Source organism: Gossypium hirsutum, chromosome A08 (assembly GCF_007990345.1).
Source record: "Gossypium hirsutum isolate 1008001.06 chromosome A08, Gossypium_hirsutum_v2.1, whole genome shotgun sequence".
NCBI lineage: Eukaryota > Viridiplantae > Streptophyta > Magnoliopsida > Malvales > Malvaceae > Gossypium > Gossypium hirsutum.
This window is the reverse complement of record NC_053431.1, coordinates 124,847,755-124,869,621: the sequence shown is the minus strand read 5'-3', so window position 1 is coordinate 124,869,621 and position 21,867 is coordinate 124,847,755. Positions and strand designations below refer to the sequence as shown.

The 21,867-nt window shown below is 31.4% G+C and overlaps 3 protein-coding genes across 11 annotated transcripts; 2 read left to right on the top strand and 1 right to left on the bottom strand.

Annotated features, from left to right (window-relative positions):
- Positions 1-3,122: 3,122 nt before the first annotated feature.
- Positions 3,123-7,161, top strand: LOC107928354 (alcohol dehydrogenase-like 6). Its single transcript, XM_016859552.2, is given in 11 exon segments — positions 3,123-3,287; positions 3,371-3,507; positions 4,830-4,867; positions 5,078-5,400; positions 5,613-5,695; positions 5,798-5,873; positions 5,966-6,027; positions 6,108-6,167; positions 6,169-6,204; positions 6,308-6,469; positions 6,883-7,161. Coding segments are annotated over 11 exon segments (1,143 nt in total). The 5' UTR covers positions 3,123-3,238; the 3' UTR covers positions 7,000-7,161.
- Positions 7,162-7,946: 785 nt separating this feature from the next.
- On the bottom strand, positions 7,947-11,419 carry LOC107928404 (uncharacterized). The gene is made up of 4 exons (XM_016859630.2): positions 11,136-11,419; positions 9,601-10,435; positions 8,780-8,946; positions 7,947-8,402 (listed from the first exon to the last, which is right to left on the bottom strand). Exons 1-4 carry the CDS (start codon positions 11,345-11,347, stop codon positions 8,195-8,197), a joined length of 1,422 nt encoding a protein of 473 aa, XP_016715119.1. The 5' UTR covers positions 11,348-11,419; the 3' UTR covers positions 7,947-8,194.
- A 1,587-nt stretch (positions 11,420-13,006) lies between these two features.
- LOC107928346 (DNA-binding protein RHL1) lies at positions 13,007-20,972 on the top strand. Of its 9 annotated transcripts, none has more exons than XM_041075207.1 (12): positions 13,007-13,525; positions 13,628-13,738; positions 14,775-14,861; positions 14,978-15,189; positions 15,816-15,931; positions 16,092-16,309; positions 17,677-17,743; positions 17,936-18,006; positions 18,143-18,191; positions 19,331-19,365; positions 20,196-20,234; positions 20,527-20,972. In XM_041075207.1, exons 1-12 carry the CDS (start codon positions 13,208-13,210, stop codon positions 20,560-20,562), a joined length of 1,359 nt encoding a protein of 452 aa, XP_040931141.1. In that variant the 5' UTR covers positions 13,007-13,207; the 3' UTR covers positions 20,563-20,972. The 9 variants fall into 9 exon arrangements, 8 of the variants coding, with proteins under 8 accessions (XP_040931141.1, XP_040931144.1, XP_016715027.2 ...); XR_001692598.2 differs by having other exon boundaries at positions 13,028-13,525; positions 17,677-17,843; positions 17,936-17,976; positions 20,527-20,597; XM_041075210.1 differs by having other exon boundaries at positions 13,028-13,469.
- The last annotated feature ends 895 nt before the right edge of the window (positions 20,973-21,867 follow it).

The following is a 21,867-nucleotide window of genomic DNA, read 5'->3' as shown; positions in this document are numbered from 1 at the left end:
TTTCACAATCATAGTTCATTTATTCCATTCGAATAATAGCATAACATGGGCACCATTCATATAACTTTTGGCTCAATAACATACATAAGAATATATGTCCATTTACTTTCCAAGCTTAACTTCTAATGTCTATTCGGCTTTAAGCCTTAAACATAAATTATTTGTCACTCAACTATATTCAAATAGAATCAATAGATCGCAGTACAGTTATCATACACATATCAAGACATTATCAATTACGTACTAAATGTGACTATTCAAAACTTACCTCGGATATACTTGAACGGTTGCAGAAAGGCTACTCAATTACTTTCTCTTTTCCCCTATCCAACTTCGACCCTCTTTGCTCTTGAGCTTGATTTAAGCCTATGGTAACCGAATGAAGTTTTCTCCCCTTTCCTCTCTTACATTTCGGCCCAGAAGAACAAAGGTGAAGCTTTGTTTTCATCACCTATTTTCTTTTTATTAATTCATTACTAAATTAAAATTATAAAGCCATTATAATTAAATAATACATATATTCTATATAACATATCATCATTGCCGGCCACTACCTAAATAAAATGAATATTTGACATGCAAGTTCATCCTCTTTGTCACATGCATTAATAGGCCACTTAAGATTAACCTATCACATTTCAGAATTTTCTCACATAAGTCCTATTTAATAATTTCACATACAATTGACCAAATTAAAATATGAAACTTTCACACGTGCATGTACACATACAGTAAGCATAGATTATAACGGTTAATTATTTTTATGACTCGGTTTTGTGGTCCCGAAACCACTTTCGGACTAGGGCCAAATTAGGACTGTCACATTACGAGTGCCTATGTGTTTGTAGTATTTTGAGATTTACATCAAAATAAATAACTTGAGGTTAATATACTAAACAAACCTTAAACTATTACACTTTGTTTAAATAAATTCTTCAACTATTTTCATGGTTAAATAAGCCCTAATATATGGTTTTTAGTCATAAAAGCTCTTAATTTAAATATTAAATTAAATCTATGGTTTAAATATGTCATTGAGTCCCTGTACTCATTTGAATTTAAAATTTAATCTCTATATTTTAATTTTGAGACATTGAGTCCCTGTACTTTTTTTTTAAACTTGGTCCGTTAGTATAATTTTCTCATTAAAATTAATGGTGCCAAATGTAAAATACTTTTTTTAGCTCTCAACATTTATAGTTTTTTGTTAATTTGGTCATTACCCTTTAAAAGTACTTAAAATTTCAAAAAAAAAAATTATTTTCCTATTTAAAAAAATAAAAAAAAATAATATTTAAAATAAAAATAATGAAAAAACTCCTTAAAATTCAAAAAAATAAAATAAAATAAATCCAAAATTCAATGTTATGTAAATTAGATCGGACTGACCAGTTGGACCGGGAATTGATTAGGGTATTGATCAAACAAAAGGTAAAAAACAGTTGACCCGCGTACTGGTACGGACTGGTTGAATAAAGCTAAAAAATTGGTTGAAGCTATTTTGAATTGGTTTGACCAACTGATTCCTAGAACAGCTGGTCTGATATGTTTAAATCACGTAAATAGTTAAAAAATAAAAACCAGTTTAATTGTCAGTTCAACTAGTTTTTTTAGCCTGGTTCAATCAGTCCGTATCAGTTCATAAGTCAATCGATTTTTTACCTCTCACAGAACTGATACCCCAACCGATTCTCTGACTAACTGGCCAGGTCCAGTTTAGATAACATTGAATTTTTGAATTTTTGTTTGTATTTTTAAAAGTTTTTTTAAATTTAAAGAGTTTTTATTTAAAAATTACAATTTTTTAAATTTTTAGGAATTTATTTAAAATATGAAAAAATTACTTTTAAAATTTTTCATGTAAATGATCAAATTGACAAAAAAAAAACTAAAAATGTTAGAGCTAAAAAAAATATTTTGCAATTGATATTATTAACTTAAAAAAAAAGTATATGAACTCAGTGTCTCAAAATTAAGATATAAAGATTAAATTTTAAAATTCGAAAGAGTGCAGAGACTTTATCATATTTAAATCTAAACATATCTTTAATCAGAGGCTCTTATTTGAATTTCTTGTTGATGCAATAGAAATTATATACACTTTAATAACAATATAAAATTTAAAAGAATAATTAACCGTGTTATATATATAAAATATATATGCAAATTAATTAAAATATTGGTTTACTTTTTAATTAATAAATTATTCTGGTGAAATTCAAATAAACTTAAATGTAAATTAATTTAAATTTTAAATATTAAAATTAAAATTTTTAAAAGAATGATTAAGAATATAAACACTTTTAAGAAATTTTAAAAGATTAGTTTAATTAACAAATTATTTCATCAAATTCAAATTAACATAGAATGCAAATTAGTTTAAAATTTTAAAATATTTTTATTGATATTAAAATCAATATTTTAAAAAAAGTAATTAAGTGTTATATATGAGTAATTTTTAAAAATTTTAAAAGAATAATTTATTGTTTTATTAATAAACTATTTTTATCAAATACAAATTAACATAAATTGCAAATTAATTTAAAATTTTAAAATATTTTTTATTGTGTTATTAAAATGAAGAGTTTTAATGAGTGAAAATCGAAGATTAGGATTTATTTAACTACGAAAACAATATAATAACTTGTTTAAATAATGTATAATAGTTTTAAGGTTTTTTTAGTATATAGATAAATATAAAAATATTCATGAACTTTGATCCAATGCTGAATGTCTTATGTAAAATTTGATTTTGTGCAATTTTATATATGAAAATTTGTTTGATTCAAATTTCACAAATAATTGATATCATTATCAAACTAACACCATTTTGTATTGATACATTGTATATAAAAAATAATTATATTAATCTAATATAAAAAATAAATGTATTTATATATTCATATGAATCATAATTTAAGTTTTATGTATATAATTATATAAAATCAAAATTTATGTATCAAATTGCACATTAGACTAAAGTTTATGTATGAATTTGATATTTATCTATTTAGTATATTAACCAAACTTGAGATTTAAGAACTGAGTCAACTCGTTGAAAACAAAAAAGAACAGTCAACTCACCTACTACCTTACCTACCAACCCACCGATCAACAGCTCCTTTCCATCCACAACTACTACTTCCCATTCTGCCTTTTCTCCTCCATTTTTAAACTAAAAAGAAGCAAACAGTTGAAATAAATTGAAAACTAATAATCAGCAAAAATAAAAATAAAAATGTCATCATCATCTTCCATTGATCAACCCAATGTCATCACCTGCAAAGGTAAATTCTCTCACACCCATTTTTCAAATTTTTTTCGATGTGGGTATTTATGGTTTCATTGATGTTTGATTTAAAATGAAAAGCAATGGTGGCATGGGAAGCTGGAAAAGATCTGGTTATGGAGGAAGTGGAAGTGAGCCCACCTCAGCCTCTAGAAATTAGGGTTAAAGTCATTTGTACCTCTCTTTGCCGCACTGACATTACTGCCTGGGAATCTCAGGTGCCCTTTCTTCTTCTTTCTTTTCATGGGTTAACTGCGTTATATGTCCCCGGACTCTTAAAGTATCATTATCGTATTAATCAAGTTCTTCTCTCGTCCAAATGGATGTTAAACATTAGCTGAATAAGAGGTAAAGTATATTTAAAGCTAATATTTTTAAAATCGAGGTAGACTATTTTTTTAGGGATAAATATTAAATTTATACATCAACTTTGATTTAATATATAATTTGATACAATTTAATAAATGAAGTTTGATCTTTGTGTAATCATATACATTAAACTCAATTTTCGGTTTAGATGTATATATTATATGTCCCCGGACTCTTAAAGTATCATTATTGTATTAATCAAGTTCTTCTCTCGTCCAAATGGATGTTAAATATCAGCTGAATAAGACGTAAAGTATATTTAAAGCTAATATTTTTAAAATCGAGGTAGACTATTTTTTTAGGGGTAAATATTAAATTTATACATTAATTTTGATTTAATATATAATTTGATACAATTTAATAAATGAAGTTTGATTTTTGTGTAATCATACACATTAAACTCAATTTTCAGTTTAGATGTATATATAAAACTTTAATTTTATTTAGTTCTACACATTTATATAAATAAATACATAATAATTTTTTTTATATTGGTTAAGTATAATTATTTGTGTAAGAAATATCTAAATATAAAATAATGTTTTATCGAAAATGATATTAGTTCTTTACAACAATTGAATCAAATCAAAATTTTATGTATAAAACCATACAAAATCAAAATTTGTTTATAGTTTTGGGATTTATCTTTTTTTTTTCTTTTAAGACATTAGATACTTGATATGTTTTCCGTGAGATCCAATCTAAAATTTGATCATGGTTATTTAATATGATATTAATACTTTAAGGACTTAATTAGAATATTTTGAAATTTGATGACTAATTTACAATTTAGGCTGTAATTTAGGGGCACTAGTATAATTACTAACTTTTCTTATTGTCTTACAAGCTAGCTTTTGAAGTTTGTGTTCATTGCCCATTGAGTTGTGTTGAATCTTTGTCATTAACAGTGTTAGAACTTAAATATAATAATCTGAGTAATTTCGGTTGCCGGATTTAACATGGTATTTGAAATCTCTCTAAATCGTATTTTTGGAGCTGCCACTTATTTGAATCCGGGGAAGTGCGTTTGAAACTTAAATATAATAGTTGAGTCATTTTATTTTAAGGAATATTGGTTAAACCAATAACATAACATAGATGCCATGCTCAATGAATGTCGAATGAGAATGTTATATCAAATTTGGGCACTAAAATCTCTAGTTGATTGCAGGCTATATTTCCTCGGATATTCGGCCATGAAGCATCAGGGTCAGTTCAGCACCGTTTCTGGTTTTAAGCATTCTTTATAAGTTCTTTTAGTTTTTAAAACTTCAATCTGTTTCTCCATCTGTTCTATAAAATGTCGAAGAGAAACTAGTTAAACCCATAATAAATATTTGTACATGCTACCGACTAGTGATACCATTGTCGTGTTTAGCATTACTTTGGATTTTAGTTTTAGTGTTGTTTTCTTTGCAGGATTGTCGAGAGTGTGGGCGAGGGAGTGACTGAATTCGTGAAGGGGGACCACGTGCTTACGGTATTCACCGGAGAATGCAAGACGTGCAAGCACTGTGAATCCAAAAAGAGTAACATGTGCCAAGTTTTAGGCTTAGAAAGAAGAGGTGTGATGCACAGCGATCAGGGTACGCGTTTCTCGGTTAAAGGGAAACCCGTTTATCATTATTGTGCAGTTTCAAGTTTCAGTGAGTATACGGTCGTGCACTCTGGATGTGCCGTTAAAGTCAGCCCACAGGCACCTCTGGAGAAAATATGCCTACTGAGTTGTGGAGTAGCTGCAGGTATTGCAGAACTCACTGTCCAAACTCTCTTTCAATCTCGATTTTTCAACTATGTAGTAGGAACGTATCTTGAAGCCTTTACGGACAATTGATGCTCGTATGAAAGTATGAATATTTGGGTTTCCATTAGTTTCTTAGCTAACTAATACATTCTTGAGCCTTATAAGTACATCTTGTTTTACTACACTTGATAATTTAGCCTATGGTTTTAGGTCTTGGTGCAGCTTGGAATGTTGCTGATATCTCTGAAGGATCAATCGTGGTGATTTTCGGACTCGGAACTGTAGGCCTCGCTGTAAGTATTACTTGAACGTTTCGGTAAAAGCTCAGTGCTGTAATGACCTGCCAGCCATATTTGCTCCATTTTGGTTAATCATTAATACGCTTGTATGATAAGGTTGCTCAAGGTGCCAAACTTAGGGGAGCATCTCAGATAATTGGTGTTGATATTAATCCCGAAAAGTATGAAAAAGGTAAGTTCAATATTGCACCTCCAATTTCCAGGTTTTTGAGTCCTGAGCCTGTTGAAATTTCTCTGAAAACAAATTTATCATTACGGTTGTAGCAAAGTGTTTTGGAGTCACGGACTTCTTGAATCCGAACGAGTATAACGAACCTATTCAACAGGTATCCATTCAAAGAGCAACAAAGTTCAATAGGTAAAACCTTATGCAATAAGAAACTATAACTCAATCAGTATGTTTCAGGTTATTAAGCGAATATCTGGTGGAGGGACGGATTACTCCTTTGAATGCATAGGCAACACCGGGAATGGTAACAACTGCATTGCAATCATGCTGTGACGTAATTTCCTTGACTCATGATTTGATAATCCTTCTCTGTTTTAAAGAAGATTCTTAATCATCAAAACTGAAACTCACCAGCTTCTTTTCCATCCATTCCATAGGGATGGGGTTTAACAGTTACGCTCGGTGTACCAAAAACGAACCCGGAAATAGCATCTCATTATTCAGCATTTCTTTCTGGGAAAACATTGAAAGGGTCCCTATTTGGAGGATGGAAACCTAAATCTGATCTTCCTTCATTAGTAAACAAGTACATGAACCGGGTAAGATTTTCCATAACATCTTGTTAGATTGATTCGTACTTATTACTTCATTGATAAATTAGTGAAAAAATAACTTATTTTTAAAACAAAAATTTCGGGGGGGGGGTAATTCCACATCACTCGATTAATGGAACTTCGTAACAATATTGGTGATTTGAGCTAAGGCATAAACATTAATAATAGTAGGCCAAATCATGTCAAATTAAAGTATAAAAACTAAATCACCAAAGTGAGTATAATATATTGAGTGCTTCAAATAAACCTTGATTTTCCATGGTTGTGAATCTGCAAAACATTCAGCAAGCTTGAAGGTGGCAACCATGCATGTCTGTGAATGTTATATTATCTTGTACATACAAGCATGGTTCCATACATCTATCTATCTATATATAAATTTATCATTGTTTTCACAGGAAATACAGGTTGATGAGTTCATCACACATAATCTGCCATTTGAGGACATCAACAAAGCTTTCACTCTGATGAGAGAAGGAAAATGCTTGCGGTGTGTCATTCACATGCCAAATTAGTTTTCCATTTATGGGATTGTATCAATAAATGCGGAAATCTCCCTGACTTGGGCAATTCGTGTACTTTTCCTATTTTATACAAATTTTAATATTTGTATATGTATTATGTTTGTGTAAGATTTTCCTATTGTATTTTTTATCAGGTTATATTTTTTTTATCTATATTATTATTTTGACTGAGTTAATTTCATGAGTTAATTGAACACCAATTTAGTTATAAAAAAATTTAAAAGACATTTAAAAAAAAATATTACTATAAACGTATTTCTGTCTTTTTATATAAAATTAATATATATAAAAAAAACAAATTAAACCCAAAATAAATCTTAGATTTGAACCTAAGACAATAAGATTTTCAAAAACCTCAACTCTACCCTTTCAATTAAAGCCTAATTGTTGATTTTTTACATGAATTTTTTTTTATAAACATAGCTTTTACATAATTTTCTTTGAAAAATGAGATGAAAGAGATAGCCATTTTCTACCTTAATACATAAAAACAAATCATTCCAAACTGAAATGATAACATAAAAGCAAAGCCTTAATGTTGCACATCATACCAATTCCATTATTCTATGGGTTGGTTCTCACAACATCTAACCAACTCAAACTTCGTTACACTATCAAGCAAAAGTGAAGAATAAGAGCAATCACGGTTTGACTCAGTTCTTCTAGAGTAAAAATCCAGCTAATATGCAGTATTGTGAATCCTTTTTTTTTAAAAAAAAGCTGAAAGCCATACACAAGCAAACTGAACACTGCAGTTCATTTTGGTTTTTACAATTTTCTCTTCAGCCCTAGTGACAAGGACATATAATAAAGTTTGCGAAATAATGGGCAAGCTTCTAACTGAAGAGGATCAGCAAATTATTACTGCAACTTCAGAGCTTCTAGGGTATGTAGTTAACCATAATATGAATATAATCAAGCATAAAGGCTAATGTCTCTTAAGCTTAAGCCTACTTGGTTAAATTATTATATATATCTGTCTCTATCTAATGGGCAAAAGTGGCCATCTTCCTTTAAAATGTTCTCTAACTGTGCCTTTCATTAATTGAAACGGCCAAAATGTAAGTAAAAAAGCAAGTCTGGTTAACCGTATACAAGTTATAGGTAACAACAATAAACAGAGCCCAAGAGTGCTTTCACCAAAAATGGATCTCTTCTTACCGGCATGTCTGACTGGTTAGTGCAGCTAGTTACCGGTTAAAGCCCGTGGACTATGCTCAATAGTAAACAAAGACATCCCTGTCTGTGCTACTGCTCTCACAAATGCCATATTTGCAGTCAAAGTTGGGGCACGCCAGTAATCACCAGTTCCAAACACAATCTTGTTTTTCAGTGCTAGCTTTCTTGTAGTTGGCAGGCCTATCAGTCGTTCTGAAGGGCTATCTCGCACGACCCTGTTACGGTTCATACATACAAATGTTGAGATAAGTCATATGACTCCAAGTATAACCTAGGATCTAAGATATAGCATAACAACTTGTTTCACAAAAAGGGCACTATTTCCTGTGATTTTCCAGCAGTATGCACTTCTGACTGTAAATCAGTAAACCTTAGAAATGAGTCCTATGACTCCAATGAAAAGCTAGCAACGAATCTTAGTTTTTTCTTCTTTATTAAAAATTCTGCAGCTTTAATTGAGATTTCAGAATTGAAACCAGATTTCGTGCTAGTTTGATTTGCTACCACAAACCTAAATGACTTATCACTTAGTTAAATCCTTAGACTCATGTCATTTCACCATTAACTTAGCAATAGTTGTCAGAAAACTCACAGGAGGCATTTCAGGAGCTGATCAGCTCTGTGCTTCTCATTAGCTCCTCCACACATCAATACTAGCTCCTTGAACTCTGAAAGAACACTCTCACATATTATGCCCCTCTTCCCAGATACAGCAGCACTGAGGTTCGCATGTATTGGGTACTGAAGTTCAGACATTGCCTGGCAAGAGGTACAAACCTTGTTAAAAGAAAGTTCTACGTACAATTTAAGATATAATAAGGCATAAAACAAAACAGCAATAATGCTAACAATAGAAGACGTAAAAAGTTAGCATCATAAAGTAGAACAAAAACCGATGTTTACTAAGAAGAGAGAAAATTTATACATGTAACTGAAAATCTATTTGCTTTTCCTACTACGATGGAAAGACAGTTGGCTACTGAGAAAATGGCATATCTTCTATAATCTTTTCAACTTTTCTAGTAAGGTTTGCTGGGGGTGAAGAGATATAATTGGCCATCTGACTTTTCCGCAACAAGCCAACTCATTTCATTGTAATTAATTTAACAATAAATATTCCTCACTGTCATTCCTCATCTTTAAGTTAATGTGTAGGCAACGCATGAACCAGAGCAAACAAGAGATTAGTGAACTGTACTCCATAAATTAAAAAAAAAAAGTCATCAGAAGTTGTATACATACAGTGAACTTCAAAAAAACATAATTTTCAATTTAAATATCCATGCGTAGAACCTGTTTTAGACCACAAGGTTTCATAGGGTAATGCCAAAGATAGGAGGATTGAGGAAGAGATTTCATTTATCCATATTGATCAACTCAGTGCAAAGAACATAGCTTTAATGAAAATTTTACCTGGGCAATCACAAAATCATAATTTCCCTTGAATCGATGCCGCAGTTCAACCTCTGGTTTATTCAAAAGTTCCTCTGCACAACCATTGCTAATTCCTGATACAATAGCTATCAAAGCTGTTGTATCAAAGTTGATAAAATCATCGTCATGGGAAAAATCCTCCATCTTAGTAGATTCCACCTTTTTCATTTGTGAAAGAAGAGCAGAAAAAGAATTGCTAGAGCCTAAGTTAGGATTCACGTTCTCTCCTTGATGCTCAGGAGGAAATACATTCAGAAATGAGTCTCTCACCTCATGCTCAGAACTTATGACATTATTCACAACATGATCAACCTTAATTTCAAGTACACATGCCTCCTTATACAACCCTGGAATTACATGAACCCATTCACCTTCAGTTTCCTCGGCAAAATCAAAATCAGAGTCAGAGAATTCCAGAGCTAGCTTGGAGGCACCAAATTCATCCTTAAGTTTCTGATGGTTAAAAATGGTGAGTCCATTTGAAAAGAAAAGGATAATAGAGTAAGGTCTTAAGGTGTTGGTTGACTTTGCTGCATCAAGAACTTGTTGAATTCGAGACTTCAAACCCTTGGTTTTGTTATTTGAATGCCAAGTAATGTAATTCGGGTTTCTATCAGAAACAATAACCCAAACTGGGTTTTTGTTGAGATTACATACAATATGGACATGGATGGAATTCAAAGAAGCAGCAGCAGAAAGGGTTTTATGTTTACTTGAAAATGAGAGAGGAAGTGGCTTGCAAACACGAGAAACTGCAGTTATAAAAGGTTGTTGAAGAATGTAGACAATGGCTTCCAGGTGCCCAAGGTTGACGCTGTTCATGCCAAACAAGATAACAAAAACCTTTCATCAATTTTATGCTTACCATTAAGGTTACACATGCATACGAAACAATATATGTGATGTTCGAACAGAGTTTTTAAGGTGTGTGCCAATACATTGCAGCTTACTGATAGAAAACAAAAGCACCCCAAATCCTCCTGAGCAAATCGCATTTGATCAGGCACACGCCTAGGCAATTCGTTTGTTTTTAATCTTTCTCATTAACCATACCTTCGCTAGTAAGAAGGCTAAAACTCCATACTTCTCAAATTTTGAATATTCAACAGCATAAAAGGCACCATAAACATAAAGAAATCATGCATATTGCCCAACAAAAACCATTTGCATGATTTTGTAAGATGAATTGGACCGTTCTTCAAATTTTAAGCTCATTTCATAAATACACATAAACAAACCTGCAAAATTACGCACAAATAAGTATAATCTCTTGACTTGTGAGTGGGTTTTTGCATCTTGTGCTGGATTCTAGCACCTAAACCATGCTTTACGCCCTTAAAAACACTGGTTTTAATTCTTAACTACTTAATTTAATGAAAAACTTCTTTTATTTACAACTATTAAATGATTCTTTTATTATTATTATTCTAATTATCAAATACATGTACAAGGAGCTAAATTGTAAAATAGACGAGAAGACAAAAAAACGATGGTGAACAAAGAGAAAGAAGAACCTGAGAGGTTGAGAAGAAGCTAGATGAATGGGGAAGCGACAGAGGAACGAGAACTCGGAATGGGCAAACTTCAAGAGTGTGTGCTTGCAATTTGATTTGATGGTGGCGACGTCCAAACAATCTATTTTTTCTATCAACTCTTGGCATCTCTTCTTCGCCGCTTCCACCTCCGCCTCCATGCTCCGCCGTTCCCGATTACCTTGATTTCTCATGATCGTCAAATCTCTCCAAAATTTTATTACTTGGATCAAAAAAGTTAGTTTAACTCTTCTATTATAAGTTTTTTTGTAATCTACAAAATTAAGGAAAGGTTAAAATAAGTTACCTAAAAAAAATTTATAATCTGTTCAACGTATCATTTAATTCACTAGGCTATTAAAATCGAAGTCATATAATTTTTTGTATTATATGTATCAATCGAAATTTTTTTTTTTTAATAATATACTTTATTTTAATAAAGTAATTTTAAATGTCATAAATTTATGAACTAAAATTTAAATAATTTCTTTTTAATCTCTAGCATTGATCTTTAACTTCTTAATACGTATTGATTCATTGTACCCGTTTTTAAATTATCACTTAAAGCTCGTTAGTAAAACTTAAATAAAAACATTAACAACTTAGTAACTTAAATAATAAATTTTAAAAATTTTAATAACTTAAATGAAAACTTTTAAAAATTTTAATAATTAAATTGTAACTCTTTTAATTAAATAACCAAAATAAAAATTTACTCATAGAAACTAACGGGCAGTTTATTTAAAAAATTAATTTGAGATCATGAAATTTATAATCTTTGTCCTATAACATAAATAGTAAGCTATAATCAAAGAATGTTCAATCAAATCTACTAAAGCTTTGTACAAATAGTAACTTGAATTTGAGATTTCAAAATTTCTAATCTGCTATCGTATTACACATTATAGATTACAAAAGCTTCTCGTATAACATATTATTATATTTTTAAATTTTTAATATTTATATATAAATAAGGATAAAAATGATAATTTTATATAAGTAGCATTTGGGAAATAGGATTTTAAAATTAGAATTTGTAGTAAATTGAGTAGTAAACTATTTAAAAATGTAAGATTCATGATAATTTCTTAAATCTGTGGATTTATTAGTGTCTATCTAGTAATAAATTTTAAAATTTTAAAATATTTTTGACTCTGACAGATTCATATTTTTATCTAATTTTTTAAACTTATTTTGTATCGAAATATCAACTAATTTACTCGTAATATATGCATTCTCTAATTGTAATTTATTGATTAGATTAATTAAAGCCTAAATGCATGGACAGATCCTATAGAAATTAGAAATGCTCTTTCGTATTAATAATTGTTGGGTGTAATAGTAAAACATGTTTTATTTTAAGAGAAAATTATAAGTTTAAACATTAAAAATAATATTATTTAAAGGTAGGGACCTTAGCACCAAAGTCAATTTCATAAGTCTTTCTAATATCAATTTTAGATGTTTTTCAATGATATGAAATTTAATTTGAAGATATTATTAAATTGGTTTCGAGGCAACGAGAAAGTATGTAATGATGTGACTTTTTTTTACCTTGTTATGTTTTTAATTTGTTATTAGATTCTATTGAGTGATAATTTTCTTTATTTCCCATGCATATTAGTTCTTCAACAATATTTTTATTTTTAAGATTTTATTTTTCTAGAATTTTTTTATATTTTTAAATATTTTTGAGTTTTTTAATTTTTTTTTATGTAGAATCAGGGTTAACTTGATATAAAAATAAAATATGAGGACTAAAATTATTATTATACAAACAAAAGATACCACTAAAAAGATATTTCCGAAACTTTAGTGTCGCAATTATAAATTTTTTAATTAAATAATGAAAAAGTAGTGCGAATATAATAAATTAAAAGAAAAGAAAAAAAAAGGCAACGAGTAAGCAAGAGAAAAGCCTGAAAAGAGGCAGCAAAAAAACCAATCGGATTTTCCCGCCTTACCCGCAAATTGTAGCGGCAACGATTATCACTGAAACCACACTGTTTTCCATTTCCAGATCTCGATCAATCGATCCCAAATTTAAAAAAAAAATGGTGAAAGCTTCATCTTCAAAGAAACCACCCATTGCTGAAACCCCAGAAGCCACTGAGCGTAGAAGACTGAAGAAATTAGCTTTGAAGAACAACTTACTTTCCGACACACCGGCGGCCCCTAAATCTTATGTTCCTCTTAGCCCATCCAAACAAGTAATCAAACACCATGGCAAAGATATTCTCAGGAAATCTCAAAGGAAAAACCGTTTCCTCTTCTCTTTCCCTGGTCTCCTTGCTCCTATTTCCGGTGGCAAGATTGGTGAGCTCAAGAATTTGGGATCAAAAAACCCTATACTCTACCTTGATTTTCCTCAGGTTTTAAATTTTTAATTTTAATTTCAATTCATTTTCTTCTGATTTGCTTTAGAGTAGGAAAATCTAATGGTGGAATTTGTTTTTTTTTGGGGGGTTTTATAGGGTCAAATGAAGTTGTTTGGGACCATTGTGTATCCGAAGAATAGGTATTTGAGTTTGCTGTTCTCTCGTGGTGGAAAGAACGTTATGTGCGATGATTACTTTGACAACATGGTTCGTACTTTTTTTCATGCTTCTGGAGTATTGGCAAATCAGTGGTGTTTATTTATCACTAAGTTTCTTTCAATTCTTTCAACATGTGAGAAGAATCGGGTTCTGGATGTGCAACGAATGTTTGCTCTTCTTTCCATATAGCTTACATCCTATTATTTCGATGTTTGAACTTAAGAGTTGAGGTCAACGAGGCTTTGGTTGTGTTGGTAAAGGTTGAGGCTCTAGGAACTCGAGCGCCTAGGTTTGAGTCTCATCATTTTAAATTATGTTTGGGCTGGTTAGTTAGTTAGTTAGTTAGAGTTGAGTAACTCAGGAAAAGAAAAAACTTAAAGAGTTGAGACGTTCAGGTTACTAGTCCCTTCTAATTACCAGTGTTTTCTGGATATTAGGAGATGTTGATGTTATAAGTGATGTGGATGAATATTGGGTTGCAGGGCAATGCTAACATTGTCTCACAGTACAGATAACTAATTTGAACAATTTGATACTCATTAGCACTTAATTCAATGTTCTTGTAACTGGACTGGAGGTTGAACTGATGGGGCTTTGGTTGGTTGAGACTTATACTGTCTGATTTTTATCTCCTCATGGTGAATAATATTAGGTATACAATGGAAGTTTTAATTGGTTTTTATTCTTTCTTGTTGAATGTTATTTTTCATGGGGTTGCCAAATGTCAAAAAGGAAAAACTTAGTTGTGTTTGTTCTTTATTATTACTTTTTCTACATCCTTTACTACTTAGAGGAGATTATATGCTCTAAGTTTGGTTACCTATAAACTATAGCCTTCCAGTTTTTACTTGGTTGAGTGCTTAGAATGCCATTGGGCTCAATATGTTAATGTTGTCTTCCATATAAAGGTTCTAGGTAGCTTGGGTCTAACAATATATTGTTTTTCTTTTTCCTCATGAGTCATCATTACTTCTTCGTATTTCCATGCTAGTAGCTATCCTATTAATTCTTCTCAACTATATCTTTTGGAGCATGTTTCATTTTTTTTTTCCCTAAATCATCACAGCAATATGATATTTTTCAGATTGTATTCTCTGATGCATGGTGGATTGGAAAAAAAGATGAGAACCCAGACGAAGTGCGACTTGATTTTCCAAAGGAACTGTTTGAGGTTGTTTCTTTTTATAATAGTTTCTTATGTTTGAATGCTTATTTACTCTAGAGTGTTTCTGTGACTTGCGGATAAGCTCCCTTGTTAATCTTCATTAAAGTAAATTACTATTTCAGGGACAGCAGATGGAATATGACTTTAAAGGTGGTGCTGGGGTGACATCTATTAACAAGCAAGGCATTCCAAGAACAGAAATGAAACAGGCTGATACGGAGTCCCTCGATACTGAGTCTGAAGATGCTTTATCAGATGATGAAAGCAACTTGAAAGTTAAGATGGAAGCGACACCAACTCGGCACTCTGCAAGAAATGCTGGAAAAAGATTCAAGTACAATTCTACATGTTTTGTTTTATTTTACATGCAATCTTTATTATTATTGTTGTTGTTGTTTAAAGATGTATGTAGTTATTCAATCCTTGTATCTGTGGAATATAGGAATGTATCAATTCAGTATTAATTTATGCCTGTAGAACTGACTAGTATTTCTTTGGTTGATCCAATTGGTAGATTTTCTGTTAAGCAATTAATATGGAGGTAGTGGAACATAGAAATAATTTATTTCCTATGGAGCTTTATAGGATGGCTACATTTGTTCTCTTCTTATATGGTAATGTATTATAGTGACTGATTGCTAGACCAGAATACTATTATGATCTGTATGATAGAAGTGTCATGAACAATTCTATTGATTATTAATGCTAGAGCACATAGAACACATTTCTGGTCACATGAGGTTCCTGGGGATTGTCATGCACTTCTATTGACATTCTTCTAGTACCAATACCTAACTTTGTTGTCCATTTATTGAGGTCCTATTTGTGCTTCCCCTAGTCCATACTTTCTCTTTTGTAAATAAATCTATGTATTAAGCTTAAGAGTATCTAAGTAGCATTTATATATGTTTTACCAGTTTTGGAAGTTGAGTTCATCTTTGACTTCTCATGTTAATTTAGATTTGCTGAGGCTTCTTCCGAGGAAGACACTGTCAGAAGTGATGCTGAACCATCAGATGGAGAAGAAAAGAAAGTTGGCCTGAAACTTGATTTCAGCGACAATGATATTGTTGCAAATATCCTGATATAGCATATCTTGATTATTTTGTATTATCCAATTGCATATTCCTGTTGCCTCATTTCTGTAGGTTAGGATGTTGTATTTTAATTTTTTGTCTATTTATTTACTTAAGTTATTCTACAGCATTTTTTTTTGGCTCCTTAACTGATAGTTACAGCCTATTACTTCTGCCCCCCTGGTCCTTGGTTCTGATGATTCAGAAGATAATCAGGTCTCCAAACAAATTCGAACTAATCTAATTCCAGTGACCAAGTCTAAAAAACCAACCCAGACAAGTGTTACAGTGACTAAATCTAAGGAAAATTCAAACACAAGTCACGGTTCACTTGTTCAAGCTACCATATCTACATTGTTTAAGAAAGCAGAAGAAAAGGTAAGGCAAAACAATCATTATTATGACAAGAGAAGTTGTGTTATTTAGTTTTACTTCATTGGGTACACTTTTTCTCCTCTTACCTGATTATATGGCATGTTACTGGCTATGTAGTGAATTTGGAAGCATACCGAGAGGTTTTTGTGGTTAGTTGCATCATGGACTTTCTAATTTTATCTGTGCATGTTCTTAGGAATGTTTCCACTTGTTTATCATATGGACTTGACTGTTTATAGTGATGATTTAGATCTAATTTTCTTATCGATCACATATTTCTCGTTTATTTAGATTTTAGATGGTCTGTATCCTTCCATGTGCTAGACATTTTTATCTGTGCATGTTCTTAGGAATGTTTCCACTTGTTTATCATACGGACTTGACTGTTTATAGTGATGATTTAGATCTAATTTTCTTATCGATCACATATTTCTCGTTTATTTAGATTTTAGATGGTCTGTATCCTTCCATGTGCTAGACATTTTTTATTACCTAAGCCTTCCACGGATTTTATTAAAAGCATAAGAAATTTCCTGCCTCTTTATCCAATCATTTGCCTGTAGACAAGCTTTGCTTTTGCATAACCATCCATAATCTTGCGCATCAATTTTTTTGGCTACTTAGATAGTTAATCCCTTTAATTAGCAAAAAATGAAGAAGCATAAAAGTGTATGGGCCACTGTGCAGTGCATAGGTGAACCTCAAAAACAAATATATGAAACATGTTTTTGCATATATCAATTTTCATTTGGGTACATAATCATACTTTCAAGTTCAACCATGTCAAATCAAACTTCTAATCAGGTGAAAAATTGAAATTTGTGATTATCAAAGTTGCATGAGTTTATGTAAGGAAGTACGGAGGTGACACCATGCTTTCAAGTTCAACCATCCTTTCACTTCTTTTGGGTATATAATCATACTTTCAAGTTCAGCCATGCCTAATCAAAGTTCTAGTCTAATAAGGTGAAAATTTGAATTTTGTAGTTGTCGAAATTGCATGAGTTTATGTCAAGCATTGCTTGCGTGCTTTATGTGTAAAATTCTGGTCGGAGATTTGCATAGGCATCCTTATACCTTTCCTCCTCCCTTTGGGTGAGCAGCATTACTTCAAAGAGTAGAATCAACTCTCTCTCTCTCTCCCCCTCCCTTTCCTTGTAGGTTTCTATCTTGAGCATAATAATTGTTACTGCCCATGACTTTATGCCATGTTGCTATAAGAATTTGCCTCTACTCCATGAAGTTAATTGCTTTGTTCCTAGAGTAATGCTAAAGTAGAAATATTTCACCTTAAGTTTAAACAATGTAGTTGAGATATGCCAAGCAATGCTGTCTCAATCCTAATAGGCGCTTTCTGATTTCCTTGATAGGTAATGGATCATGCATTTATTTTTGCCACCGAGTTGTATAATTACTCTCTGGGAAGTTGGTTTGGCCGTAAGTGTATTTTTCAATATTAAAAGTTCTTATGTACTAATAATATTGCGTTAATTCCTGAAGGGACCAAGAAGTTCAGATAAATCTTCTCCCTCAAAAGGTTGCAATTATTCCTGCTTTCTTATTATAAAATATTGTGAAAGATCATTAAATATTTATGATTTTTAACCCTGTTGTGCACTTTCCATCCAGTTTCTGGCAAGAAGTCGCGGTGTAAGAAATCGGAAAAGAAGGTTGGTCAGGTTAAATTGAGCTTGGATAAGGTTTTGTTTTCCCAATTTCTGTAAAACATTTATATTTTCCAACTTTTTGCCTGTTGTTTAACCGTATGAAAACTTTGGGAAATTATTGTAGTTGAAAGTAGTAACTGACAAACAGCATCTGCTTTTGATGTCGCAGAATGATGGATCTAGTAAAAAGGGAAAAGTAATTAAAGGAAGAACCAGTGGTAATAATCTCTTTTCCTTTCTTGCTACATATTGATGCACGCATGTGCAATAGACTGATGTACTCTCAATGAGAAAGTACAAGAGTCTAATGTAAGTTGTCATGACTTTTCACCACGGACCATTAGTACCTATTCATGTAAACTGGAGGGGACTGTACATATCATTTTCATAGAATCTATCATTTGAATGAGTGAAAAAGGAGGGCATGGGTTGGATCAGGCTGCGAATCTATCGCCTGTGGCTGAAGTATTGATTATGGAGAAGGATGAAGCATTGTCAGCTGTTGGATAATGCTTTATTTATAAGGTTCAGAAAAACGTGTTTTAGTTCTGTAATGAGGTCCATGCGTATGAGTTTCAACTATCTCAGCTAGTGCACAAAACCATCCTCTGTTTTGGTCAACGCTTTGTAAACATAAAGCTGTGTATTACACTAGGAACTACAGTGATGATAACTCTCATTTTGTTTGCTTGATTGACTGACAGTTAGCTGACCTTTATGAAAGGGTACTGAAAGGTATATTAGGTTCCATACTTTGGTTGTTTGATTTTATGAAGTTGTTCATCTACCTTTCCTAATTGAATAAGATCATCTAGTTATTTATTATCATGAAAAATGTCATTAATATCCTGAAAGGCAGAATAACTTTTTACTGCTGGCTGCTTTCCCTTTTTGGCCTTTGTGCATATGCTTTGTATTTTATCCTCAGCTTCAAGAAGTTAGGGGTTCATTTTGCTATCAATTTGCAGTTGAACAAGTAGGTTATATAGAATAAATCTCTGTTACTTGGATGTGAGTGTGGATACAAGTATATGTTGGACTCAGGTATGTTTGAATTTTTTATAAGTTTTTAATGTATTTTGGGTTATTGGAGGGTCATATTCTCATATCCATGTTTGAGCATGGTTGTTGGATACGGGTACTTCAAATGAAAAATGAAGAGTCGGAACAATATGGGAATAAATTGTTGTGCAAAAATTATGTACTTCATCTCACAAAATTTAGCTTCAAGTTTGCATTTTCCTATGGTTTTCAGAACTTATTCAAAGCGCTAGTTTATCTCTTTTTTACTTTTAATTACCTTTGGCATATTCTTTTTTGGTTAAGAATTTTGATGGAGTCTTCTTTAAAATTGCAGGAGCAGGAACCAAAAGAAAGAAGGAAGAATCTGAGGTATCATGTCTATATTTTAAAATTCCAGTGTTTCTTATGAAGTACTTTCTTTTTGCATCAACTAAACCATGTACTAGGATAGTAGTGTCATAATCATTCTCCTAGTCTCAAACATATTATCTAATGTCATTTTCACATTTCCTTATTTTCATGTTGCCCCTTAGAATCGGATAAAACTCACTAACCTTATGAGACACTACCAGTTTACTTGTGCCTGCTGACAAATCATGTTTGGTTTTAAAGTTGAAGTAAATTTATAATAACTTTGTGCACATTTTTATGTTTTTTGTAATATGATTTACTGCTCAAAAAAATTATAATAACTTTGAGGGACCTACAGCATCAATCAGTTACTGTTGTTGTGTTGAGTTTATGAAATGATTTCCAAATTTATCAAATTTAGATTCCATCTGTGTTGTCTTGCGATGAGATTTTCCTGTCTAAGCAATTATAGATAAACTCTTACAAATGGAAGTATTTGTAATCTCATCAATGCAAAGAAAAAGATTTGTAGAATTTTCACCATTATGTAGAGAGTTGTTTGGTAACATTGATAACTTTGAGGGACCTTTTTCCTTTGAATGTTGGCTACTATTGTCGAACCACTTATTCCTTTGTGTTCTTATGATCTTCCCTTGTCTCTTACTCTTTTGAATCCATACATAAAGTTCAGAATACAGAAATCCCTTTTCTTGTAACATGGATTAAGGACCTATCTATGTCGAAATACTTTCATATTTTATGTAGTTTTGATTGTGAATGTGATTCTTTGCAATGCCTTTTTTTTCTTTATTCTTCAATGTGGTTAATACTGCAAACAAACTTTGTAGGTCGAAGATGACATTGAAGAAATCTCTAGCACATCACAGGTGAGACTTCGTTTTCAGCTTTTACAATAGTTGTGCAAAACAAGCTATGTTATCCAAACTCTTAATCTTCCTTAAAAATACCCGACACATATTCAGACATGGGTCTGGGGTAGTTATACCCATATTGGACACATACCTTTATCCTGACACTCACCATTGGGTCCAGTTAACATAAGAACAAAAAATAAAATCCTAAAAAAGCCTTTCTACCCATGCCTAGCTCCAGCCTAAGCATCGGAAATGGGATGTCTATTGTCCATGATACTGATTTATTCTTTTTTATCTTATTTAGGATACTAATGGAAGTGATGAAGATTGGACAACATAAAATTATATTACCACTATGGTAAATATAAGGAATAACAAAAGCAAAAATCAAGCAAGACACTTACTGAAGTGATTAAGGAACAAACAATGAGAAAAATCGACAAACTATGACAATGACGGTATGTTTTCTGAGGGGCTCAGATTTTCAATTGATATGTAAAATTGGTCAGTTATGTTAGAAATTTAGATTTTTACATTGAGTACATTTGTCATTAGTCCTTCACTTTGTTGCTTATATCAAATAGAAAAAAGGGTAGCCTTTAGGAGAAGCATAATAGTAACTTATCATGTTAAATTATGTTACTTCTGTCAATCAACTTGAACTCAGGACAGCTATTTCTCGAATCTTAGTGAAAGGCTGAACTTAATATCTCACTTTTTATATTTCATGAAAAAAAACACCATTTGGAAGTGGAGGGTTTCTCCAAACAAGGAGTCGGGTCAAGTATCCAATAAAATGATTTCTCTTGCTTAATTGGTTATTATCTGTTAAGGGATAGCAAGGATTGGATCTCAGTATCTGTTATTATTACTATTATTATTCATTCTCAAGCTGTGGATATATATATATATAATCCATTAGCTTGTAAATGAATTGACCTTCAATGAGTTATTCATTGTTTGTATACGTTTGTTTAGTTCTAAGTTTGACTTGTGCTCTAGTTAGTTTAAAATTAGATGTTGAGTTTATTTGTTCGAACTAAACATGTATATTAGTTTTAGATTATATTAAAAATTATAAGCACAACGTATACATACATATTGCATATATTGCTGGATATTAATAGTGCACGAAAATATATATATTGATTTTAAATGAAAAATCCCAACATCTTTAATTTTCCTTTAAATTATGTTTTTAGCTATTGCTGAATACAAAAGCTATATTCTTTAAAACTTGAAATGGTTTGATTTAAATTTGCAAAAGAAAATACAAGTGAAGGTCAATGTATGGTTTTCTAGTTTTAAATATTTTACACTGTAAATAATAATAAATGAATTTCAGTTTAATTCAAATAATTATAATTTGGGAGGAATGACTTCAAATCTTTTCAAGATCCTTGAATATCCAACTTTGGTTCTTACCATCTGCGAATTCTTCCCCATCCATATTTATTTTGTGGGTTCAAGTCTACGTGTGAACATTGCCTGAATGCATTCCATGTTTCGATCTTATTGTGCTTTATATTATTTTGTTATAATTATAATTGCTCCTACATGTATTATTTATTATGATTATACTATATCAATATTTACCTGTAATTGTATTCGTAAAAACCAAAAAAAAAAAACAAACATAGAGAGA

What these genes read in the sequence shown, in the direction of transcription:
- LOC107928404 (XM_016859630.2), bottom strand. Translation starts at nt 11,347, where the DNA reads ATGAGAAATCAAGGTAATCGGGAACGGCGGAGCATGGAGGCGGAGGTG. An exon ending in GCTTCTTCTCAACCTCTCAG is followed by an intron (nt 10,436 to 11,135) that starts GTTCTTCTTTCT and finishes TGGCATGAACAG; the next exon opens with CGTCAACCTTGGGCACCTGG. An exon ending in ATGATTTTGTGATTGCCCAG is followed by an intron (nt 8,947 to 9,600) that starts GTAAAATTTTCA and finishes ACCTCTTGCCAG; the next exon opens with GCAATGTCTGAACTTCAGTA.
- LOC107928346 (XM_041075207.1), top strand. Translation starts at nt 13,208, where the DNA reads ATGGTGAAAGCTTCATCTTCAAAGAAACCACCCATTGCTGAAACCCCA. An exon ending in TTAAGAAAGCAGAAGAAAAG is followed by an intron (nt 16,310 to 17,676) that starts GTAAGGCAAAAC and finishes TTTCCTTGATAG; the next exon opens with GTAATGGATCATGCATTTAT. An exon ending in TCTGGGAAGTTGGTTTGGCC is followed by an intron (nt 17,744 to 17,935) that starts GTAAGTGTATTT and finishes CTTTCCATCCAG; the next exon opens with TTTCTGGCAAGAAGTCGCGG.